This window comes from Euprymna scolopes, chromosome 13 (assembly GCF_053919585.1).
Source record: "Euprymna scolopes isolate OS-2025 chromosome 13, ASM5391958v1, whole genome shotgun sequence".
Lineage (NCBI taxonomy): Eukaryota > Metazoa > Mollusca > Cephalopoda > Sepiida > Sepiolidae > Euprymna > Euprymna scolopes.
Genome location: NC_136494.1, coordinates 16,365,808 through 16,393,161, shown reverse-complemented (window position 1 = coordinate 16,393,161; position 27,354 = coordinate 16,365,808). Strand labels below are relative to the sequence as shown.

At 34.4% G+C, this 27,354-nt stretch overlaps 1 protein-coding gene across 3 annotated transcripts in view; it reads left to right on the top strand.

Annotated features, from left to right (window-relative positions):
* The window catches only part of LOC145291945 (uncharacterized), a 1,383,621-nt gene that overhangs the window by 1,080,773 nt on the left and 275,494 nt on the right, over positions 1 to 27,354 (top strand). For all 3 annotated transcript variants that reach the window (XM_080137871.1, XM_080137870.1, XM_080137872.1), the window contains one exon: positions 7,563 to 9,678. In XM_080137871.1, the coding sequence (XP_079993997.1) occupies positions 7,563 to 9,678 (2,116 nt within the window). The remainder of the gene's footprint in view (positions 1 to 7,562; positions 9,679 to 27,354) is intronic.

Genomic DNA, 27,354 nt, shown 5'->3' with positions numbered 1-27,354 from the left:
AGTGGCACTCGTCTGACAAGCCGTTGTAATCATAAGTATATATATATATATATATATATGTATATATGCATGCACACACACATATATACGTATATGGAAATTAATCGATGATTCATGGAATATATAGAATAGTGTATGGTTTAAAAGCTCTTTGCTTTATTTATATGCTATTTGCTAGTGAATTTTCTTAAAGGACTAATCGAGTACACTGTGAAAAAAAAACAAACATGTTTTTCGAAAGTTTTCTAATATTGGTTTGGTATTTACCCAGCGTATCATGTAATTTTTTCTTTTTTTTTTTCGTCTTGTTTTAAAAATGTAAATAAAATGAAGAGAACAATTTTAATATAATAATACTAGGGAGGAAACGATTTCGACGTATAAGGTTCTTGCAACTTCATCTATTTAACCCTCGGCAGATGGCATTTCAATCTAATGATTTCCACGACTAGTGTAAGAGTGTGCATTGTTCGAGTATATGGCTGGGACGGCAGAGGATGCTTTCTTTTCTTAGTTTTACACAGTTTGATGCTGCATTTTTCATAATGCTATTGAGGCATGTAAACCACTATTAATTACGATCACGATCAATCTGGGCCTTCGAGGGTAGCAGGATTTATTTCAGCAACTAGGAAATTGCTTTATAATTTGTTCTTGTACCTAAATAATGGTCGGCCTACCGTCTGATAACTGTCAAATTGACTGTATATAAACGCGCGCGCATACACACAGACACACACACACACACACACACATATGTATAGTAATTTATAAAATATATATGGCGATTAAGCTACACTGAATATTCCGCGTTTCATCCACTCTAGGACACTTCAGGCTTATGCGCATAAGCCTGAAGAGTCCTAGAATGGATGAAACGCGGAATATTCAGTGTAGCTTAATCGCCATATATATTTTATAAATTATAAACTAGCTCTACCTACGTATTGAGCACTTTTGAAGTAAATACTTAAAGTTTACGCATAAATCTATACTTTCGTATATTAATTTTATGTGAGTAAATTAAGTAGTTATATATATATATATATATATATATATATATATATATATATATATATATATATATATATATATATATACCTGAGAGGATTTTCATGCAAGCTGAAATATTATGTGCGGTTTATTTTTATACATTTGTTTTTACATATCCAACATTTTTTCACTCTTTATTTGGCAATCAAACTAGGATACATCAGCTTGACGAATTCTAGTGTGGGTGAACCGCGGAATATTCTGCGTAGCTTAATTGCCATATATATTTTTCTAACTTATACATATATATATATTGTGCAAACATTATATAAACAATACTTATTTCAAAGAATGCTCCAGCTTTTTGTGGGTCTTTTTGTAATGTTCTTAATTTTTGTTAAATTTTAAAAATCTACGATGTTTTATTTTCATAAAAAGTAAAAATTCAGGCGTTTTCTATTTTTTTTTTTAAAGGACTTAAAACTATCATTTTATAAAGGCGTTTTTTTTTTTGTTTAAACAAACTAATACATTTTCACTAAAAATTAAAAAAAAAAAATGCTCATTATGTTCCGTGATCACAAATTGAGGAATACTGAAAAGTTCTTCAAAACTGTTTGATTTTCTGAATTTTCGTGTTTTTTTTTTGTTTGTTTGTTTTCATAAGTGAAGGGAATCAAAATGTACATTTTGGTGGTCGGCCATTTATTTTGCACGTACGTATAAGCAACATCGTATAGAGTAGATGCCCTATTACCCTAAACTAATGTAGTGTAGCTATACATAGGAAGTTTTATTTCAGCTTCGAATATTAAGTTTTTCTTTGAATGTTTATTCAGGTTAACTTGTAGGTAGGGGTATCAACATGCTAGGTTTTCCTGACAAACATCCTCTGTACGGGAAAAACTTAGACATTCGAGGACAGTGTCTACTAGGCGTAAGTTTACTCGTATATGGCATTCGAGTCCTAGCATATATATATATATATATATATATATATATATATATATATACGAGCAAACCGCCCAGCATTGCCCAGTCATAAAATACGCTGAAATATATATTCATTAATGCAGATTTCTTATTTATTATAAGATTGGATCCAATATATAGTAATGATTTAAAGTTGTTGTTTTTTTTTTTTTGTTTTGTTTTAATATTAATGCAAATGGCTATCTAAAAGAAATGGGCAAATTAGCTAGATACTTTGATGAATGCAATTCCACGACCCATATGTAACAAAGTTGTATTTCTTTTAAAATTTATATATATAAGTGAACGTGTTTGTGTGTGCCTGTGTACATTTCCCTACGCAATAACTCTGTCAATTTTAAGTCTACAGACTCGAAATTTGATATACAGGGTAATGATATTTGGGAAAATCGTTGTAATCCGTTTTTGGCCAGAAATATTGCTGTTAAGGGGCCAAAGGTTAACGATTTGACCTTTGAGAACTCTACCAAACTCCTCCGACAATTTTGTGTCGAAGCAATTGAAATTTTAGATATAGGTTCCTTGGACATGGATCTAACTTAATAACTTGATTAGAGCTCAAAACAATAAATGTTAAGGGGCCATAATAGGGGTCAAAGTAAAAAAAAAAATTGACCTCTGTGGTCTATACCAAATTACCTAGACAATTTCTGGTCTAAACATTTGAAATTTTACATAAAGGGTATTCAGAGATAGGGCGAGCTTTTTAATCGGGTTGGTTCGAAAATTTTTAGTTTCCAATATATAAATGTATCTATATGTTTGCATGTCTGCCTAAGACTTTCGACAGAGGCGACGGATTTTAACAAGATCAGTATCGTTTTGATGTTCGACTTTTCAGACGACAAATATCGAAAGAATTGGCTAAAAACATTAATATCTTCCCTTCAACTGGGCACTTTTCTACAGGGGGGGTCATTTTTTCGCCGATATTTTCGAAAGTCATCCTCTCCTTTCGATTGTCCTGCCTTAATTTAAACCTACGTCACTTCCGGCTTGGCGGTGGTCGTAACAGCAAAAACGTCACGTTTTTTTTCACATTCTTTTCGTCCTTGGCGGTACGGGTTCGAACCTGCCTTCGTACTACCACTTTTTGCTTTTGCTCAACACACACCTCAAAACACCCGGGTAATACCGGGCACCATGCTAGTAATAGACTACTTGTAGCTAGGAGCGGCACCGCCCTAGTTCAATGTACAAAAGGAGTACAATATCGTATAGTCAAGTTTATATAAAGACATGTATGAACAGACATTTATAAAGGGCAACTCGAAGTATTTCTTAAAACATCAACATTTTATCTTCAATAATGTTTTTGAATAATATCAAAAGAAAATTTCTGTCAAAATATATTGTAGACAGTGAACGAGTCAAGATAAGTCCAAAACAAACAAAAAAGGAGTAGACAATGCAGTTTCCACTTAAAACTTGTTTGAAGAAAACGTCTGTTCTGATTTAAAATACGAATTTTACTAAAAAACTAAAATCAGACTAATTCATCCAAAGAAAATAGTTGTATTCAACAGAGTTGTCGAGCTTTTAAGAGAAAGTCGATGCTTCAAAAACGTTCGTCAATTTTTGAAACCATTTGTCATTCACGAATATAGATAATCGCAAATGCTTATGAATCAACATACTTTTTTTTTTTCATGGCCACTATTTTATTTAAATTGCCTTCAGGATTATACTTGAATAAGGTACTTACAGAAGGGACCGCAAGACTGTTACAGAAAAGGCGGGGTCCTTCTGTTACTTAGTAAGACGTCAGGGGTTTTCCCCGTTCTTTTCCTCCTTCGCAGTATGGGTTCGAGCCTTCTTTCCTACGTCTATTTTTTTTCTTTTGCTCAACATGCACCTCCAAACACCCGGGCAACTCCGGGCTCCCATGCTAGTATATATATATATTAGTATATTAGTATATATATATATATATTAGTATATATATATATTAGTATATTAGTATATATATATATTAGTATATTAGTATATATATATATATATTAGTATATATATATATTAGTATATTAGTATATATATATATTAGTATATTAGTATATATATATATTAGTATATTAGTATATATATATATTAGTATATTAGTATATATATATTAGTATATTAGTATATATATATATTAGTATATTAGTATATATATATATTAGTATATTAGTATATATATATATATATATTAGTATATTAGTATATATATATATATTAGTATATTAGTATATATATATATTAGTGATCTTAATGCCCGCGTACATAAAAAAAATGTAACTTTATTTGCATTTTTTACAATTTTTTATCGCAAATACAAATAGTTATATATTAAAATTTACGTGGATTTTATGAGCGTCTGTTTGTGTGATTTTCACTTTTATGGTCCCTATACCGAGCTATAAAACCTGACACACGTACAAGCATTTTTCATTTGTACGCAGCCTTTATTCGCGCAGAAATGAGGGACTTTAGCCACATGGTAGACAGATTAGCCACATGGTTAACAGACTTTAGCCACATGGTTAACAGAACAAAAAATATGAAACATTAATATACACATACATAAAGCAAGCATATGCAATTTCTAACGTGGACTCCCACTATTGTCTCTTTCCCAACATCAGAGATTAACATAGGTTGAAATACACTTCAAGTAGATCATCCCAACCTATTCTTTCTGTTGGAAACAATCACTAGCCTGCTTTCTTTTACCGATCTTTCATGATATAACTTGAACATAGCATCCAAGGTCCTGGATATGACCTTAAACTATATACAGTGGTGAGGCCCCAGCTTGCGGTCTTTGGGGAGTGTGGAGCCACCCTTTAATTACCATTGCTCCCAGGTCCACTCTGACCCGGAGTTATAGTACCTGTTAGGGTCCCAACTATGGGTTAAATAGAAACCGACTTGAAAACAACAAATATATTCTAGTTAAAAACATTTTTTCAAAATCTTTGGATTCGGCATTAAATAATCCGAAAAGGGTTGATATGCCGTAAAACAAAAACAACCAACCAACCAACCATAACATCCAAAACTCAACTTCAATATGGATATGCAATTTGTGCGGACACCGTTAAAAAAATCGCAAATTAAACAAGATATTAGTAGAATATGACATTTTCGTATGGTTGATAACATTGAATATGTTTCCTCTGTATTGTTTAATATTCGATTTTTGTGCTATTATCGACGCTCGGCTATAGCTTTAATTAGACGACCATTTTTTTTTGTTCTTACTCGAGAGGCTTATTACCACATTTATTTTAAGGCAGATAATTTAGAATACAAGAAATTTATGCAAATAGGTAGAAGTATAACTTGTCTTTGGTAATATTTATTTGTTGTATATTTATTTTTAACGCCTTCCTTGTTTTGTTTGCTATTCTGAAACTTTTCTATTTTGTTTTTCGTTCTGATTTTACAGACTTTGTACGATTATTTTTAAATAAAAAACACTTAAAATAAGCTGAAAAAAAAACAAACGAAGCAAACTTATCCAAGTAGGTAGAAGAGTGACTTAGTGTGCCCTTGGTAGCATTTATTTGTCGGGCGTTTTGTTTTCGTTCCTTTTTTATTTTGTTGGCTATTCTAATGAATGCTAGTTTCATTCTATGAAAACAAGGGAGCCATATTACTTGCCCGTTAAAGTTTAGCCACAAATAACTGTCTGATATTTGTTTGTTTCAATATCGAAACACAACACACGTCAGAAATTGTAAATCTATTCTTCATCGTGGATTGAAATGGCTGACTTGGATTCACCATCGTAAAATCTAAAAATTCGACAGAAATGAAGAAGCCTTTAAACTGCCGAATAATACCTAATGTATAGCTTTAATTAAACTTTCAAGACAAAATGATTCGAGAAGATTAGACTGACTGTATATACCGTACTTTGGGGTAATTGTGCCAACTAGCTAAAAGTGTTCTTTTGACAACCACGCATATAAAGAGCACTTTATTTTAGTTGACATAATTACTCCCGGATTTTGCACAATTACCCTAAAGCACAGTATGTTTTAATTTTCGATTTTTGAACGATTATCGAGGCTCGACTATGACTCTAATGAGGCCATAATGTTCATCGTTCTAACTCGAAAGACTGTACACTAATTATTTTTAAGTAAAAAAAAAATTAAACAAAAAATAAAATATCATGAAGCTTATCCAGGTTAGTAGAAGGGTGATTTAGCTGGCTTCTCGTAAAATTTATTGGTGTGTGGAGATATTTTTTGTCTTTCATTCCTTTTGTTTTGTATATACTATTCAGTGAAATTCTACACATTTCCTATTTTTCCCTAACTCGACAAACTTTACACTATTATGTTTCAAGTAAAAAAAAACACTTTAAAATAAGTTAAAACACAAAACTTATCCAATTAAGTAGAATAATAACTTAGCTTGCCTTTGTAATATATATTTGTTGCATGTTCATTGTTTCTGACCCTTTTTTTTTCTTTTGTGTGCTATTCTAGAAAATGTCTGTTTGATCTTAGGGGAACATGAGTCATAATACTTGACTTGTCGCTTAAACTTTAAGCTAAGCTAGAAATGCTATAGTTGATCGCTAGTTTCAATCCCAATAATAAACCTAACACATATCGGACATTTTTAATTAAATAGTTGATTAAAATGGATGCATTTTGTTTTATTTTCGAATTTTTAGCGATTATCACGGTTCAACTAAGTCTCTGATGCGACCATATGTTTTCGTTCTAGATCTACAGTTTAAACTGTAGATCTAGAACGAAAACATATGGTCGGAAAAAAACTGTTTAAAAATAGCGCAATAACAAAAGTGCATAAACACCAAAAACACTTTAAAACACAAAAACAAGTGAAGTATGCATGGTCCCCCGTGACTGCACAGTGAACGAGGCATGGCATAAAAAAAATGGCTAACTTCAGCATTTGCCCCCCGCTCATTTAGCCCCAAAAGTCCCCAGGGAAGTCAAATACTGGTGAAATTGAACAAACTGTGCAGTTTCAGGCCTTAACATATGTAAATTTGAGTTCTGCACCATGCAAAAAAAAAAGAAATGACAAAGCCCATTATTTACACCCCCCCCCGTTATTTAGCCCCAAAAGTCCTCAAGGCCTTAACATATTTAAATTTGAGTTCAGCACCATTCAAAACTGCTAAATATCCCAAAAATGGAGTGTTTTTATTAGCCCTAAAAGACCCTTTTCTAAAAATCCAGGGCATCCATTTTTATTCAAATAAGCACAAGTGTCAATTTTAGCCATTTTAACACGAAACGCGCCCCTGGAGGTTGGGGGGGAGCAGTTTTCCAGGAAAATCGGTTCTGTTACTTTTTTTTTTGTTTAATGTTTGTGCAAAATTTAAAAAAAAGCCAATGCGTAGTTATTGAGAAAAGTGAGGACATAGGAACAGACAAGGGTTAATTTAAAGGTCCACCCTCCTTTTTTCCGGGGGACCAAACACTGATCCGGGAAGGTAGGTTACTTTATCTTATCTCTTTTGTAACGCTTCTTTGTTGTTTGTTTACTATTTCATCTATTTCATTTTGCTATTATACTAAATGCCCCAATTTTCTTTTATTATTCAGATCTTCTCATACAATTATCGGTCAAATCATGGATAGTCACTTGTGGATGTTTTCTAAATACAACTACGGAGAATATCGGCCCCAGGACGGAATTATACTTCTCTTTTTAGTTCTGTCTTTGTCGACAATTGGCAACTTTTTAGTCCTCTACCTAAATAACAACACCGGGGATCCAACTCGCCCGTTCACTCTACCAACTATGGTTGTTGTATCCTCACAGATTTTGAACGTCATCGTTTTTATCCTTTCTTTATGCTTTGAGGGTTTCCTTCGCAATATCCGAATGAAGGACAAAGGTCAGGCAGATACACTCATCCCAAAATCTAAACCAGAACGTGAATACAATTATGGAGATAGACTCTTGCATCGAATTTATGTTAACATTGGCCTTCACCGATGCCCTGAAACGGATTCAGAGAATGATGCCGCTTCTCTCGGACCAGGAGATGGCAGACCAACAGGCAAAAGAGTCTGGGCACAGTTGGATGATATATCCACTTTGATAAACAACTGGCAAGCCAAACTAAAAGATACAGTTAATTGCAATATATGCCAGCTGACTGAACACTTTGGCGTGATCAGAAAACCAGACTTGTGTCCATTTCTGTTTTCGTCGCCAAAGTTTACAAAACTCAATACGGCATCCATGGCTATTCTAATGAAAAACGATTACTGCTCTCGTTTCGATTTCGCTACGGATCTCTACTACGAATCCGAGCGGTTCTCGCCTAGGAGAGACTACACGCTAGAGATTGCCATGACGTTCGTTGACTCGCTGATTTGCCTCCTGAAGCTTTTGAAGATCCATTATCTTGACGATTACGAATTAAAGGACATATCGGACATCTTTAATATGTACAGGTCTTTCGCATACTACATTATGCACCATCATGTACATAAACTGCTGGCGACTCGAAACAAAGTTATTACAGCTTACGAAAGTTCAGCAATCCCGGACAACTATACAAAGGTGCCAAGCTTTGATACGGAAAACTCTAACTTGCATCATTCATCGTTATCCTCCTTTTTGAGTAAAAGTTATTCGGCGGATGTTAAATTTAAGATTGGATCTGAAATGGACAGTAAAACGGACTCTGAAATTTCCAATATAAAGGATAAACCAGAGAACAAGGATTTAGATGACGCACTTAACTTTATTCTCGACTCTATTTTGTTGATGCCACTGGAGGGTATTCCGGACATGCATCGAATGAAATCCAATATGGATAGAATAGAAACCCTTTACGCCTGTGCTCAAAATCTTCTTATAAACAGCACATGGCGCCACGGCACTTCTACATCTTATTCAGATCCAGATAACATCGAGAAGTCATCTCCATGGCAGATTCCCCAAACAAGAATTATTGAGGGAGATATCATGATTGAACACTTTTTGAAAAACTTCCAGGCTTTTGAACATTTATGTGAGGTTGTGATCGAGAAGGCTATAGATAAATTGGAGGACGACATCTTTTTTGATCTGCTTGAAGAAGTTCCACAGGAAAGCTTGTCCGAACCGCCGAAGGCCTGTCTGGAATCGCCTGCCGTGCATCTTACTAATAACGCAATTGCAGAGGCTAAAGAAGAACTGAGCGCTGAAATGCGTTTTCCTGCGCAGGCCTTCTCTCGTATGACCCTCTTTGTAACTGTCGCAAAGCATTTAAACCAAAAGACATATTTAATTAAAAAATGTCCGGCACTGGTTGGATTCTTAGAAGTCTCTGAAACGGATATCAACAACTCTGATAAACTAATATTTTTCCTAATGGAATTAATAGTTTATAAATTGTCCCATTCGCCAACTTTCAAGGAGCAAAACTTCTGTCAACAATATTTAGACAAATCCTTTATGAAAAATCTTCGTGAAAGGGTTCTGAGCAGAACGAGAGATGGCCTAAGTGCTTTAATTCGTGAATTTGTAATGAGCATTATCGCATACGAAAAAACGAACCATGCATTGAATTTGACGAAAATGTATGTGTCCGCCAGTCTTGACCGATATGCTGAGCTGCAAGAGAGTCTTATAAAAAGCTGCATCGTAGAACTCTTGCAACGATGGGAATTCTTCACCTGGTCGCGTATGGATTCTTACTTGATGAAGATCTTTCACCAAGAGGTAAGTTTCAGATGAGTGATAATCTTTCACCACTCTTTAATGTCTCTTTATTTATCCCCTCTCGCTCTCTCTCTCTGTCCATTGATTCTCTCTATCCATTCACTCTCTCTATCCATTCACTCTCTCTATCCATTCACTCTCTCTATCCATTCACTCTCTCTATCCATTCACTCTCTCTATCCATTCGCTCTCTCTATCCATTCGCTCTCTCTATCCATTCGCTCTCTCTATCCATTCACTCTCTCTATCCATTCACTCTCTCTATCCATTCACTCTCTCTATCCATTCACTCCCTCTATCCATTCACTCTCTCTATCCATTCACTCTCTCTATCCATTCACTCTCTATCCATTCACTCTCTATCATTTTCTATCTATCATTCTCTCTCTCTATCATTCTCTCTCTCTATCATTCTCTCTCTCTATCATTCTCTCTCTCTATCATTCTCTCTATCTATCATTCTCTCTATCTATCATTCTCTCTCTATCATTCCTTCTCTCTCTATCATTCCTTCTCTCTCTATCATTCCTTCTCTCTCTATCATTCCTTCTCTCTCTATCATTCCTTCTCTCTCTCCCCATATTCTCTCTCTCCCCATTCTCTCTCCCTCTCCAATATATATATATATACACAATCTCAATTCTCTCTCTCTCTCTCTATATATATATATATATATATATATATATATATATATATATATATAACCATTCTCTCTCTCTCTCTATATATATATCCATTCTCTCTCTCTCTCTCTATATATATATATATATATATATATATATATATCCATTCTCTGTCCGTCTCTCTCTCTCTCTCTCTCTCTATCTATATATATATATATATATATATATATATATATATATATATATATATATATATATATATACACACACATTATCTATCTCTATCAATTGTCTCTATCCATTCATTTTCTCTATCAATTGTCTATGAAGCCCTGTTTTCCTTTCTTGTAGTATTTTTTTCCTTTTAACCAAAATAAACTTTTAGTTATCGAATGATAGCTGATTACTAGGGCTATGACAACAGCATATTATTTTCATTGTGTTGACTCTCGAGTATATATCCGACACAGTAGATCAACCGAGAACCACATCACTCTATATAAAAGTATATAGGATATCAAGGGATACACACTTGAGCGTTAAAAGAATGAAAAGAATATGATGTTGTCACATCCCTACTGATTACTAATTGTGTTTGTAAAAGCAAACTCGCCTATCCATCGGATCTTCCTAGGATATTGAGCACTCTGAATTTAGTAACTTATACTCCTTAAAATTTAAAAAGACCAAGATTTATTTCTAGTATAGAAAAAAACAGACTCCCAACAAAAATGGCCCAGTTAAGCCTCGCTTATTTAATATAAACATTATACTATAACTCTAACCCCAAGCCTCGCTGAATTAATATAAACATTATACTGCATGTAAATAGCTTTCTTAAAAAGGTTTTAAGCAGTTATCATTAAAAACAAAACAAAAAAAAAAGTATTCGTGATTTATATAAGTAATATTCATGCGTTTAATAATAATCGGATCTTTAAATCAACCTTCAGTTGAATCAACCGCCGATAAAAAAAAATTGCCTTTTGCCCTCGTGGGCAGCAAAGTAAACGATACAAAGAACCCAACAAAATTTAAATGCTAAAGCGTAACGGCTTTAACTTAGTGATCATATATTTCAGCACGGTCCGTAAACCGCATAAGTATTATTTTAACCTAATTAAATGAATTTTTCATGTTTTCAAAACTATGTTGCTGATTAATCATAAAATTAAAAGCAATAATAAAAAAGGTGAAACGTCGACCGTAAGGTGGGCGCGAACGCAAAAACTGATGATTCTGAGAAAAACCACTAATTCATTCAGCCACACTCAAGCTTTAACATTACTTTGCGAATTTAGTTACTAAACGAATCTGAGAAGTAAACGGTTCACGCATGCGCAGCTGTTGAAATCGTTTAGAAAGAGACACTTTTACGTGGCTCCTCTTCAGATTTTGCGGTCGTTTAGGAAGAAATAATGAATATTTTGTTCCAATTTCATATATTATATGTGTTTTTTTTTAATTTGTTTTTTTGTAGTTAGTACCAGAATCATTAATATCCGCTTTGAATTTCACAACTGTTAGCGATACATGCAAACATATACATACATACACACTAATAGACATCATTCATTTATATGATAGACTAGCCTTGGTGCCCGGCGTTGCCTGGGTGTTTGGAGGTGTGTGTTGAACCCATGACGCGAAGGAGGAAAAAAGTGAAAGAAAAACTGCTGTTGACGCTACCGGAAGTTCGGAACGTTAAAATAAGGCAAGGTCAATCAAGCCGATACGATGACTTGCAAAAATGGCTCGCAAAAAATCGACCCCTCCTTGTAGAAAATGTCCACTTAAGGATGAAGGAATTAATATTTTTGACCAATTGTTCTGAATTTGTCGGCCGATATGTGGAGCTTCAAAATGATTCATATCTTGTGAAAATTCGTCGCCTCTGTCGAAAATTTTAGTCAGACATACACACATACATTTATACATTTATACAGCTGTGGTTTATAATATAGATGTTTTGTGTGTGTGTGTGTTTTTTTTTGTTTTTTTGTTGAAAATATCGTAGTTTTTTTACTTTTATCTGGACTTGCAAACACACATGTACCTATAACTGCTTTTGTATAATAGATAAATAAAATTAAATAAATCATTTGTTAGTTATTTAGAGACGAGAAATATACATACGAGTAGTGTTCGGACTATTATTTATAAGTCGACAATTTTGGTCTCATCTATTTTTTTTTTAGAAATCCAGTTGATAATGTTTGATTAAATTTCTGACATTTTGCCCTCAAGAAATGTTCTTTTGAGACTCAAAATGAGTTACTAGTCGCACACATTTTATATGCTTTTCCACTGATTAGTTTTTTTTTTTTTTAAGTCTGAGATACTTTTCAACTTTTACGTTACGTGCATTATATAAGTATACCTTCAGCTTTCTTGTATTTTTTTTTATCGTCTTTCGCAAAATAGATTGTATAAGTAGAGAAACTTTGAAGTCTTTGAAAACATTATTTCGTAAGTTTATCAGGTTATTTCGATTCGTCCAACTACTGTTCTCATCTTAAGTGTTAACACATCGTTTCGATCGATGTAATCTCCGACCTTCTTTAGGTATATTATTCGAACTCTGGAATCTTTCTGCCGAACTGTGGGAATCTTCCCGGAATTTTAAACGAAATCTTTTATGTAATCTACAGGGGCAGCATGCTCTCGTTCCGTTAGCCATGACTGTGTTCTAAGTAATTCGCAATTCTATTTTTAAGTGTGGCATGCACTGAGTATCGAACCTTCAACTCTCGGAAGAGTGCGACTTTGTAACTGACTTATACAAAGTACTTTATCTATTGTGTTATTAGTCATTGCTAAATTCGATAAAATACACTCGAAGGACACAGCTTTGATTGACCAATATACACTCAAGATAGGAACACTAGTCCGAAGAATCACCGAATAATCGATCCACATCTCAAAAACTCAGATACGTAAATTGAATTTATTCGATTACAAAAATCGAATGTTATATATATTTCTTATTAAATGATTTAAAAAAAAACTCTTCTTTAGTACTCCTATCAATGTTTGTTTGTGTGTATTGATATTCATATTAAAACCCCTTTTTCTATTTATTTCAAAAGAAAATACAACTTTGGTATAATATATATGGGTCGTGGAATTGCATTCACCTGCAAAAGATATAGCTATTTGCATATTCCTTTAAACGTTCATTTTAATTAATTTTCTATTAGTTTTTTCGGGTTTCCTTACGGGATGATCATCTTTAGTTAACTATTACGCGTAATTATATTAATGCATTCTACATGATTTATACTTGCATAATGTTTGCGTAAAATGGTTATAGCAAACACAAACCTCTTTCTATATAGTATTTATGTACACACACACACACACATATATATATATATATATATATATATATATATATATATATATATATATATATGTTTAAATAATTTTGCCTACCAAACTGTCAGTTTTTCGTCTAAAGACATGAAACTTAATATATAGGGTATTCGAACCCATGCGAACTTTATATTTGTGTTTTAGCCGGGTAAAAAAAATTAAATAAAAATGAATGGGATTTTCCAGGTTACGGTCGAACGACAGCATTACAAATATGCATGCGTAACGTAATAGTTATTGGTTCATGTTTTAATGTTCAGCTTTGCAGCAAACATATCTTGACGTCAAAGGAAAGTAAATCTTAAGCTAACGTTTTCATTTCTATTCTCGGTCGTGGCGCAAGAGTCATTTTTTAAAAACTTTTTAAATCATTACTAATTATTGGATTTAATATAATAATAAATACGAAATCTGCGTTTATCAACATATATTTAAGCGTATTTTACGACTTAGCAATTGTTCGTACATTGAAATTTTATCCGTAGACTAACAGGGAGACTCGACATTGCTCGGGATTGAATGAAAATCAACGAATATTCCACACTTCAAATACTTTCTTTGTCATCGAAATCTGTGAAAATGCCATTTTTTTTATTTAAATCAAATTCCTGCTCTAGTCGAAGACCCATTGCAGTGCACCGAGATAAAACTTCACATGCCTCCACGCAGTGACTAGATCCACAAAACATTGTAGTCTACATTGCACTCTGGGGAACTTACTGTTGATTTTATAAAATTATTTGTAAGACAACGATTTGAATTAAACTTCAAAGAGTAAAGTATCATGGTTAAATTATGTTCCAAACAGAAACATATTTTTAACGCGTCCCTGTCTTAGCAAAGAACTTACTGTTGATTTTAAACGCTGAGTGTTTCTGCTTGCGAGATGATAAAATTTCTCAAATGCATTTGTGATGTTAAGCTTTGTAAGGGAGTTAACTTTGGTGAAAATGGAACTGATAATTCTTCCATCGGATTTTTTGCGATTACTGATTTTTGATACTTATGTGAGACATTGCGATACACAACCTATTTAAGAACACTCCTAGATACATAAACTACATGTGTGAATTTTTAACAAATATTTCAAGCCGTTTCGTAGTGCGCATATAACGAACTCAAACACATACACACACTAGGAAAGTGCTTTCTATATATATATATAAATCCGTATTCCTGTCTTTTTTTTAAATGACGTCATATCATTGTGTATCTATGAATATTGATATGGTATAACGTCATACATGACGTCATAGACGCTGACGGTAATCTTTTACCCCTATGCATAACGTGATACCTGACGTCATGTATGGTGGGTTAAAAATGAAATATCTCTCTGGGAAACACCAGACAATCTGCTAGTTTATATATACGCAGATGTAGGCTGGGATTTACACGTTCACACCATTTTTGAAAGAGATTAATGCCGAATTTGACACCATAGATCCGATAGGATTCGAACTCCAAATTGATTCCACATTCCACTACGGTATCCATTAGGCCTATTAAGCTACACCCCGACGGATATAAATTAAAATCGGTCCAACTTAACGAGCAAATAAAGTGCATGTAAAGAAATTGAATGTAATATTAATCCGTTTCGTCAATAGAATTTTTCCATTCTGTTAATTGTTCTGCCACTTGTATCATCTTAGCTGCCGTCTATATCGCAGCGAAAGACGCTAAGAACATTTCAGCCAAAATTGAAGTGCGTCATATTGTCTGGAGATTCGACATTTAATAGGTTCCATCAACATTTGCAGTTCTAATACGGTATTTTATTTAAGTTTCTCAAACTACAACTTTTATAGCAGTGCTTTTCAACGTTTCGGCTGGAGTGGACCCCCATGCAAACATTCTACTGGTTCATGGAACCTCTATGCAAAAAATGTAGTGATCTTATTGTTACGAATTTGTTCCTTGTCTAAGGGTATCGGAACACCGCAAACATCTCAATGAAAAATAAAAGTAAAAAAAAAGATAATTTGAAAAAAAAATTTTTTTTAACAAAGAAAATAAAATCAAAAATAGTAAAGAAAACGTACGCTGATTATAATCGATAGTTTTTTTTTTGTTTTTTTTTTAAATTCGATTTTCACCCTAAACAAGGCACAGTGCCACTTTGAAGCAGGGGGCTACTATTAGGGACTTAATTAGCGGGGTCATTATGAAGAGAGATGAGTAGAAAGATGTTTGTTAACATCACACTTAAACTTCTGCATATCATTGCAGTTGGGAAAGCAGAATCCCGGAAGGGAGTTCCAAAGACCCGCAGTTCTGGGGAAGAAACTATTGAAGTAAAAGGCTTTCTTGCACCTAGGGATCTCTACTGTAAAGGGATGAGACTTAGTAGCTTGTCGGGTTTGTCGGGGGTAGTTACGTCGGGGAGGTACAAGTGTTTGCAGTTCGTCAGAGTATTCACCATTAAAGTATTTGTAGAACAGGCAGAGGGATGCAACATCTCGTCGATGGGACAGAGGCTGAAGCCTAGATGACAGTTCAGGACGTATCAGGCTGGCGACTCTCTTTTGAACCCTGTCCAGGAGCGAGAGACAAGCAGCAGATGCACCAGCCCAAATGTGACAACAGTACTACATACATGGGCGAATGGTTGCCTTATAGAGGTATAGGATACTGGCAGGCGTAAGTAGTTTTCTAGCACAGTAGAGGGAGCCAACCTTCCTTGCAGCAGCCTTGGCAATGCTCTCAATGTATCTATTCCGGTTCATATTCCCTGTAAACGTTAGGCCGAGGAGTTTAAAAGAAGTACTTGCAGGCAATGTGTTCTTGGCCATTGCTATTGGTGGTAGAGAAGGTTTCTTGTAGTTATTGAAGGAAACAAGCTTAGTCTTAGCAGCATTGAATCTGACCAACCATTTTTGTCCCCATTCCACTACAGATTGGGGGTGTAAGGGGAGTAACTCTGTTTTCTAGTTATTTCCCTTTCGATAGAAGTAAATGCTTTTAAGTAATGTTTGTTTTTTGATCTTTTAGACATAGATGCTTTTGGTCAAATATAATTCAGAAAAATTTATATTTACCAGTTATTGATGAAAGAGATCTTTCTCTGTATCTTATTTGGTTCATCTGTTATTTTAACGACTCTAGTTTTCTTGTGCTTTCCTTCGGTCGGACTTATAATAGGTGGTCGCCTCTCATTGCGTCCCAACGTCGTGTTATAACTGAGTTATAAATAACGCTCGTTCGCTATTTATAGCGATCGCTAGAGAAGGTTCGGAAACAAAGAGTTTAGAATGTTTTCTGTTCCATATTTTGAAAATCTCCAGTGACGCTAATTTGAACGTTTTATATTCAAATTCTTAAGTAATACTTTTTATATTATTTTATATATAATCTTTTATCGTTATTTCCGTTTAACTAAGTAATTTTATTATTTTTATTGTTTTTATATATTATTTTAAATATTTTTATTTTGTTATAATTTATAATATAAATAATTATTTTTTATATGTAATTTTTATTATATGTTATTATTTGGACAATTAATATTTTGTGTAATAAATCATAATTGCTTCATATCGTACGAGGAAAATGTATCATCCCATGATATATATATATATATATATATATATACACTAGCAAAAGTACCCGGCGTTGACTGGGTTAAAAAATAGCCTACAGAAAATAGATTCTGATTTATGAAAGTATGATAGGTTATGAAAAGAAGGGTTGTAAAGAGAGAGAGCTTCGAATTTGGGGATATCAAAACCAAAACAAAATATGATGAAAGTAAAAATAAGATAGATTAACCCTATAATTTATAACATACATGTTCACACTGAAACACTTATCACAATATTTTGTGGATCTATATTAAAAACCCTTGTTAAACTTTGTGACATATTTCCATTCTATGGAGGTCAGGCGCGAATGAACGCCCCATAATTTGATTATACCATATTTCTTCAAACTGAAACATAATTATCAAAGTATACTTACACAGATAGATATGAAAAGTCTTTATTAAAGTTTGTGCCTATTTCCATTCTATGGAGGCCAGGCGCGAACGCAGACCCCACAATTTATAATACCACCTCTATTTAAGTTAAAACATGCTTATCAAAGTATTATTATGTACATCTATATCAAAAACACTTGTAAACGTTTTTTTTATTTTTTTATTTCCATACTTTGTGGCCAGGCGCGTACGCAGACCCCACAATTTTAATGAATCTTCATTATGCCAGACCAAGCATACCCATTCCTGTGTCTCGATACATCTATCATTATATGTGATCAGCTTTCTATAATAGTCAACCATATAGGAGCCTATTCGTGACCAGACACACACACAGACGTTCAGCTTTATATATATATATATATATATATATATATATATATATATATATATATATATAAACACTTTTGAATAACACCGAACGTAGTGCCATTATGAATTGCTGAGGGTTTACTTTTTTTCTTCTTTCTATAGTTTAAACAAACCATTAAAAAAGAAAATTTCAAAAAGAAAACCAAAATACATGTCTAAAGTATATTTCTCCTAAGCTCTAATTGTATGTTTAACAAACATAAATTAGATAAAAAGAATAAATAAGAGGTGGGCCAGAAAAAACCCCTATCGAGACGTCTCTCAGCCAACCCTTTTCAAGATTTACATTGGGAAAATATATATCATTTAGAGATGAGGATTAATTATTCTAATTATTATTCTCGTCATGGGTGTTATTTCTCCCAACGTTTCGAACGGGGCCCTTTGTATTAGCTGCGGTGTAGCATGTTCTCGTTTCGTCAGCCATGACTGAGTAGAAGTCCTGAGTAATTCGCGGTCCTGGATCTGACCTAAAACTATATCCGATGGTGAGGCCCCACCTTGCGGGCCTTGGGGAGTGTGGAGCCATCCTTTAATTGCAATTACTCCCAGGTCCACTCTGACCCGGAGTGGTAGTACCTGTTAGGGTCCCAACTATGGGTCAAATAGAATCTGACTTAAAAAAATATATACTCCATTAAAAATCGTTCCTCAAAATGACTAAATTCGGCATTAAATAACCTGAAAAAGGTTGATATGCCGTAAAACAAAAACAACCAACCTAAGTAATTCGCAATTGTATTATTAGTATTTCCCGCTCTGAGAATCCATCCAGATATACTTTATCCACTATGCCACAGGTTCATAATAAGCATCCCTGGCGTAATGGATAAAGTATTGGGTTAATTCAGTTGTAAGTTACAATCGTTAATGCAGCCGATATACAAAATACAATGATGAATTACTAAAGACTTCTATCCAGCCATGGTTGACAGAACGAGAATATGCTACCCCCGTGGATTCAACAAAAGGTTCCGTTTGAAATTTCGACAGAAACAATACTGAGTTCTACAAAATACACTTGAAGAAGATCGGAGGTTACATCGACCGTAACGTTGTGTAAATAACACTCAAAAAGAGAACAGTAGTCCAAAGAATTCTAATAATACTTCTAACTTTATAGGTTCTTGAATTTGACAAAGATTGCATGAGTTTAACGTTGTGCTGGAAGAAGATCAGGGGTTAGATCGGCCGAAACGTTGTGTGAAAATAATTAAGATAAGTATAGTAGCTTGAAAAATTGGAATAATACAAGTTTTTATTACTTCCGATTTTTTGGGGGATGAGGATTGATAATTGGAATTAGTTAAATTATCCGTGCTATTGTTCTTATCTTGAGGTATCATGTAATCCTCTACCTTCGTCAGGCGTATCTTGTTGAATTTGGGAGTATTTTTTGTGGAATTCGGGAGTATTTTTGAAATTCGGAAATCCTTTCTGTCGTAGTCGAGAATCCTTTTAGTCGGAATCGGGAATCTTTTTTCGAATTTCAAACTAAACTATTTATTGAACTGGTGTATTATGCTCTTTTCACTTCAAAAAGTAAGTTTTCACAAGAACGTGTTAACTCAAAGTAATTTTCTTCGAATGAAAATAGTTTCAAACCTCCAAAGTAACTGGCTGATGCGAACGTTGAAATTTTATAGAACCAACCACAATCTGGAAAAAGACAATATTCTGAAACCGCGAACACTTATAAATCTCCATGCTTTTCGTCTGGGGAGGCAAAACGTAAAGGATTTAATGATTCACATAACAAACTATAATTTTCTGCACACTGAACGTTATGCAAAGAAAAAGAGTACACATACACAATACCTCGCTGCCAAATACTCATACGCATATTACTTACATACGCATAACATTTTGACTTGTGACTATTTACTTAACCTTTTTCGAACCGACCATAGCATTTGCTTTACGATTTCGTTCATTTTTAAAATATGAGTTCACCATAGCTTAATGACTTTATATATAAAATTTGAACTTTATACGATATCATTTTTTTTATTTTATTGTGTGTTCCATTTAAGGAACATTGGGAGGTTACAGGTGAACGACATTGAAATTCTGACAATTTATTCCTTTGTAAAATAATTGATCTCTTATAAAGCTATAAAATAAAATTCCATGTATAATATACTAGATCTAAAATATAAGAAAAGAAGTGTTTATTTTATATGTTTTCATTGTTTCTTATGATATTTTTCAAAACACAATTTTCCCCTCTCCGCATGTAACCGAATATTACACTTTCTGCACATATTTTTAGTATTTTTGCTGCACACTTTGCACCTCCCTTGTGTTGTGGACCCTAATGTATGATCCATTCCATCAAATCTTACATTGGCGGGCAATGTTCCAGCCGACATAGATATTCTTCCACGTTGTGGTCCTGCCTTTAGCAAACACAGTGTGATTTGACTGCGAAATTCCAAATGAGATAGTATTTTTGATCGGTTTTGCAGTGAAGCATCCATACTGCTATCATTCATCATATCATGGTGAAATTTTACTCATTTTATTACCTGCAGTAAGCTTCGGATTATCAGCAAAGTGTGAGTACTTTTTTATTTCAAGATACCTGTTTCTACTCATAGTTTTAGCAACAATTTCTACACGAAAATCAGGCTGGGTTGACCAATACAGTTTCTCTTGTGATACAAGATGATTCCTGATAACAAGATGATCCCTAAAAATTGTTCCACTTCATGTTCTAATATTATGAATTTTTCAACGTTCTTATCCCTATTAGCATAAGGTTAGTTTGAAAAACTATATGTTGCAACATTTCGGTAGAAAATATTAGCTTCCAAATTTCATAAGGTGTAATTCCTTCAAGTTTTTCAAGCTTCTGATCTGTAACGGCATTTCCAACTTGCATTGGCTTGCTAAATATAGCAGTCTTCTTCCAAACGATGTTACTATTCCGTTTCGTTTTTTTTTTTTTTTTTTTTTTTTTTTTTTTTTTTTTGAAGTGGCAGGATTTCGTGATCAGACTCGCTTTCCGTATTTTCTTCTATTTCAATTTCTCCAGCCGGCTCATACTCAACTTCCGGGTCTTCGGGAATTTCCTCGATATCACTTTCTTGATCTGCTGCATCTCCTACAGTAGGAGGTAGCACAACAATGGCTGCAGGATCTGATGATTGCTCAATTACCTCACGAGCAAGTGTAGAAACTCTTGTCGTCTTTCTTCCATAAAATTTATGAGGATCCGTCTATGAAAAAAGGATGAATATTGTCAGAAATATAAAATTTATATCTATAATTTTTTAAATATTTAGTGCATACCTTATAAAACGTACAATATTAGGTAATACAATACAAGATATATGTTGCTACCTTTGGAGCAGTAACCTCCCAATGTTTTATAAATGGAACATTTTTTTTTCTCATATCAAATTTTTTGTTAGGTGTATTATATTTTTAACAGCATACATACAAACCTTGATTGCTGCTGAAGGATATCCTCTTGATCAAAAACTTCTCTCAGGTTGCTTAATGGTTATTTCAGGCCTTCCAATTCTCATCCAGAAAAACAGTGATTATAGCTCTATTTTAAATTCCATTTATTTTAACTATAAGAATAATTTATAAAAGTTTTCATAAATCTGGAGTAAAATGAAGCTACTTTAATAGAAATAACTTATAAAAATTGAATTTAAAGCAAAATTACAATTTCTATACTATGTTGAAAACTATGTTCCATTTAAGGAACATTGGTACAAAAAAGGTTAATGTTCTTTACTAAACACAAAATTTACGCTGTGAAAATAGCTTTTATCGATATAATTGTAAAACTCTGTGGACATTGCTTGCTTGTATATATCTTGTCCTCGACGATCGAGGGATTCAATCTTTAAAAATGGGATGATAAGTAGATTATATATGAGCCTGCTTACATCTTTTCTTCGGCGATCGGGCGATTCTATCTTTTATAAAAGATTACAGGTTAATATATATATATATATATATATATATATATATATATATATATATACACGTCTGGGCGTGGCTCAAAGGCTAAAAAATGAGGATAAAGAGTTTTTTTGGTTGTGATTCTTGGCAAGCAAGTAATGTTTATTTTTTTAAGTTTTGATCTCACTAATATATATTAGCTTCAATATCATAATCGATAGAGAATTATTTCTATAATACGAAATGCGTAATCTGCATGAATTAAAATATCATGTATAAATTTCGTTTTCTCAATTTTTCTTTTCCGAAACTTTGTATTTTAATTCTCTCTCTCATATATAACTACTTCATTTACTCACATAAAATTAATATACGAAAGTATAAATTTATGCGTAAACTTTAAGTATTTACTTCAAAAGTACTCAATACGTAGGTAGAGCTAGTTCGTAAGCTATAAAATATATATGGCGATTAAGCTACCCTGAATATTCCGCGTTTCATCCACTCTAGGACTCTCCAGGCTATATATATATATATATATATATATATATATATATATATATATATATATAATAGAGACAGATTAAAAACATTAGGTTATATAGAATTTTTAGCTAAAGGTGGCTTCGTTGCCAAGTTCGAAGCCACCTTTAGCTAAAAATTCTATATAACTTATTACTTATGTTTTTAATCTCTCTCTCTCTCTCTCTCTCTCTCTCTCTCTCTCTCTCTCTCTCTCTCTCTCTCTATTACATAGATATATATATGTACTGTTTTTTTTTTCCATTTTGTTCTCTGACTATTACTGTGTGTAAATATATCACTCGTTTTTAATCTTTATTTTTACTTTGTATGTTTATGCAAACGTTTTTGTTTGTTTGTTTGTTTTTGTTTTTTTTTTCGGTCCGCCGAGAAAAGGAGGGTGGACTTGTAAATTCACCCTTGGCTGTTCGTCTCTCCGCACTTTTCTCAATAACTACGCTTGCAATTTTTTGAAATTTTGCACAAACATTAACCATGATATGAGTAAAAAAGTAACAGAACGTATTTACTGGAAAACTTCGGTTGTCCCCCTTAGGGATGCCTTTAGATTTAACATTGCTACAATTGACACTTTTGCGCTAATTTTAAAAAAAAAATTGATGCCTTGAATTCTTATAAAACTTTCTGAAAAGTTGTAACTAATTTCTGTATATAATAAAAGTCCAAATTGTTTTATATAACAGGAATATGCGTTAGATTTTTCCTTAAGCCTAGCGCTCATTACTTCAGAGGTATAGTTGATTGTGTAATTGTGCTATTGTGCGTATGTATAATATTTCAATATAATCTGAATATGTGCTGTGATCATGAAAATCCGAAATAAAATAGCACGTTGGTTTATTTACAGGAGTAGATATCTATCTCTACTCCTGTAAATTCGGTTTTCTTTTGTGTGTATCGATATTCATATTAAAACACCCTCTTTTTATTTAAAAAGAAAATGCAATTTTGTTATATCTTGGTTGTGGAATTGCATTCACTAGCAAACTATCTAGGTAATTTGCATATTCTTTTAAACATTCATTTTAATTAATTCCCTGTTAGTTGCTTCGGGTTTTTAATGGGATAATCATCTTTAGTTAACTATTAACTGTAATTATATTCATGCAGATATTCCACATGATTTACACGTGCATAATATTTGCGAAAAAAGTTTGTAGTAAACACAAATTTGTTTCCATATATATTTATATATACGTATATATTTTTGTTAAACAAATCTATATATAAAAGTGAACGTGTCTGTGTGTCTGTCTGTGTATATTTCCCTACGCAATAACTCTGTCAATTTTTAGTCTACAGATTCGAAATTTGATATACAGGGTATTGAGATTTAGAAAAGTCTAGGTGATCGGTTTTCGGCCAGAAATTTGGCTGTTAAGGGGTTAAAGTTCAACGATTTGACCTTTGAGGACTCTACCAAACTCCTATGACAATTTCGGATCTAAACACTTGAAATTTTAGATATAGGTTCCGTGGACATGGATCTAACTTAATAACTTGATTTGAGCCCAAAACAATAAATGTTAATGGGTAATAATAGGGGTCAAAGTTTTTAAAAAAATTGACCGTTTTTTTTGTTTGCTTTTTTTTTGTTTTGTTTTTTTGCTCAGCATACACCTCACACCCGGGCAACGCCGGGCACCCGCGTTAGTAAAAGTATTAAAGAGTATGGTACAGAAACACTTCTCCAAAGCTAGAATAATCTATGTATCCGCCCAATACAGTAAATCACGATCGTTATCATTGGCATCCATTGATCATGTCTGATCGTGGTTCTGTGCCCTGAAGAGGAAGGCTGGTAACAGGAAACAGAGTCGTTATATTGCGACCGGCTTGCTTTCCTGTCACATCTCGCCTCTGCTGAGGACCTAGTGCTTCCACAGATCGCGCCGATCGGCAAGGGCCTCCCAGCTTCCAAGGTCACAGACGACCTCATCATATTTCCGTTACACGCGTCTATAATTTAAAGCCGAGGGCGACCGCTTTTTTTCTTGCCGATTATCAGTAGGGGAAGTCTTTTGTAGATCTTGCCGTTTTGCATCCAACGGGCATGCCCAAGTCAGCGCAATCGACGCTGAAACAAGTGTCCATACTGTGCACATCCACACGCTCAAGAGCCATCAATGTCGGTGATGAAGTCTTACCATTTGATAACCATGGTTCTCCTCAGAATACGCATGCAAAAATGTAAAGGCGTTTTTCCTGATGTGTATACAGCGCCCAAGACTCGCTTTCATACAGAAGAGTGTTCAGAACACAAGCCTTATTCACCGCCATTTTTATATTGATTTGTTAATTTTTCTGTTTTCCCACAATCTAATGGATATCAGGATCACTACATAACAATTATTAAATGTTTAACATATGCTGTGTTCTATCCATCTATTATCTTAAGTTTGTTTTTTGTTTGTATGTTTTTGTTTTTTTGCTTCATTGTTTTTTTGTAAGCCGATTACATTAAATGGCGTCATGACTTGTGCGAAGCCTTTGCATGAAAAATAATCAATTACTATAATTTCTATTTCTATACAGTAAAGCATATGTATTTTTTAATTACATTTTCACCCCAAACAAGGCACATTGCCACTTTGGTGTACGGGCTACTATCAAGGGCAACAACTATTGGGGCACTATGTTGGTATTTGGGCAGCAAGATGTCGGTTCACGTTACACTTGAACTTCTGCATGTCAGTACAGTTGGAAGCAGGGACCTGAAATGGAATTACAGAGTCTACCAGTTCTGGGGAAGAAACTACTGGAGTAGAAAGATCTTTTACATCTAGGGATCTCTAATGTGTAGAGGTGGGATTTAGCTGCCTGTCGAGTTTGTCGAGGGAGTCTACGTCGTGGGGGCACAAGTGTCTGCAGTTCGTCAGAACATTCACCATTAAAATACTTGTAGAACAGGCAGAGGGACGCAACGGTTCGTCGATGGGACAGAGGCTGAAGCTTAGATGCCAGTTCAGGGCCTATCAGTTTGGCGACTCTCTTTTGAACCTTGTCCAGGAGCGGGAGACTAGTAGCAGATGCACCAACCCAAATGTGACAGCAATACTCCATACATGAGCGAATGGTGGCCTTATAGAGGTACAGGATACTTTCGGGTGTTAGTAGTTTTCTAGCACGGTAGAGAGAGCCTACCTTCTTCGCAGCGACCCTGGCAATGCTTTTAATGTAATTGTTCTAACTCATGTTTCCTGTGAACGTTAGGCCAAACAGTTTGAAAGATGTACTCTCAGATAAAGAGTCACTGGCCATTGCTATTGGTGGCAGAGAACGTTTCTTGTAATTATTGAAGGAAACCGGTTTAGTCTTGGCAGTATTGAACGTGACCATCCATCTTTGTCCACATTCCACTACAAATTGGAGGTCATCCTCTAGATTTTTGCCATTTCTTTAGATATGTGTTTATTTGCTTTCCTGTCATGCCTGTTATATAGTGTGGTGTCATCAACATATATACCCCTCTCAGAGGCAATTTTGTCGGGGAGGTCATTAATGAATATTAGGAACAACAGAGGTCCAAGGATATACCCCTGAGGCACTCCTGCATTTATATCATATTGTTTAGATGTACGACCGTCGAGGACAAACTGGATTTTTCTCTTATCTAAGAAGGATTTAATTATGTCAAGTATTCTACCAGTGATACCGCATCATTTAATTTTCCTGATGAGACTCCCATGCCATAACCTGTCAAAAGCCTTAGATATATCTAGAGCGACCGCTCTACCCTCCCCGCTTTGTCCAGTGAATGGTATATACGTTCAGAGATTACAGTGAGGATGTCTGCTGTGGAACGGGCTTGTCTGAATCCATATTGTTTGCCAGTAAGAAGTTTAGCATCTGTAAGGTGACGGACTAGAGCATGGTTAATTATGGTTTCTAATATTTTGGCGAAAAGTGGGAGGAGGCTAATGGGGTGAGAATTTGATGGGTCAGTTCTTCCGCCAGAATTCTTGAATACTGGTACCACACAAACAGTTTTCCAACAGCCCGGAAAGCAAGATTCATTAAGGCATTTGTTGTAGAGTTTGGGGAGAACTGGAGCTACTTCGGCTGAGCAATTTTTTAATAGCACAGCCGGGATGAGATCAGGTCCACATGCTTTTGAAGTGTCAAGGTTTTTTATGATAGAATGCACCTGAGCAGGGGTGATTTTTAGATCGTCTAGCGTGGCGTCTGTCCGCAAAGGAAAGTTAGGCAGGGTGTGATTGGAAGGATCCAGTGTGTAGTTTTAGGCAAAGCGACTGGTAAGCATATTAGCCTTGCCGGTTGCTGAGCAAACAACCTCGTGATTGTTGGTTAGTGGGGGGGGGGAATTGTTGATTGCCCATTATTTACTACACTGTTGTAGATTTTCCAGAAGTCACGAATTCCTAATTTTTGTGCTTCGATGCGTTTTTTAGTGGTTTTGGTAAATTCTCTCTTAGCTGTCGCTATTTCTTCTTAACGTTACTTCTATCTTCTATATTCTTCTGTCTGTATTTTGTCGGTTAAATCTGCGGTATGCATGCTGCCTTTGAGCAATGGCAGTTGCGCAAGTCGAAGTAAACCATTGGAGAGAGTGGGGCTTGTTATAAAATTTCCGCATGGGAACATGTGCTTCAATTGCTGTTTTGAACCATTCAGTGGTCTCATTTGCGCACTCTTAAGTAGGAACAGAAAAAATATTTTCCCATGGGTATCTCTGATAAGATCTCTAATGGCTTCCCAGTCAGCCTTTTTATAATATCGTTGTTTTTGACGCTGGCTCTTCAGTTTTGGGTCTAGAGTTTAGGGCGATTTCAAACAATCATCGGGAACTGTGGTCAGAAACAGATCTAGAAATCATGCGTGTTGTTCTTGCTGGTCAGGAAA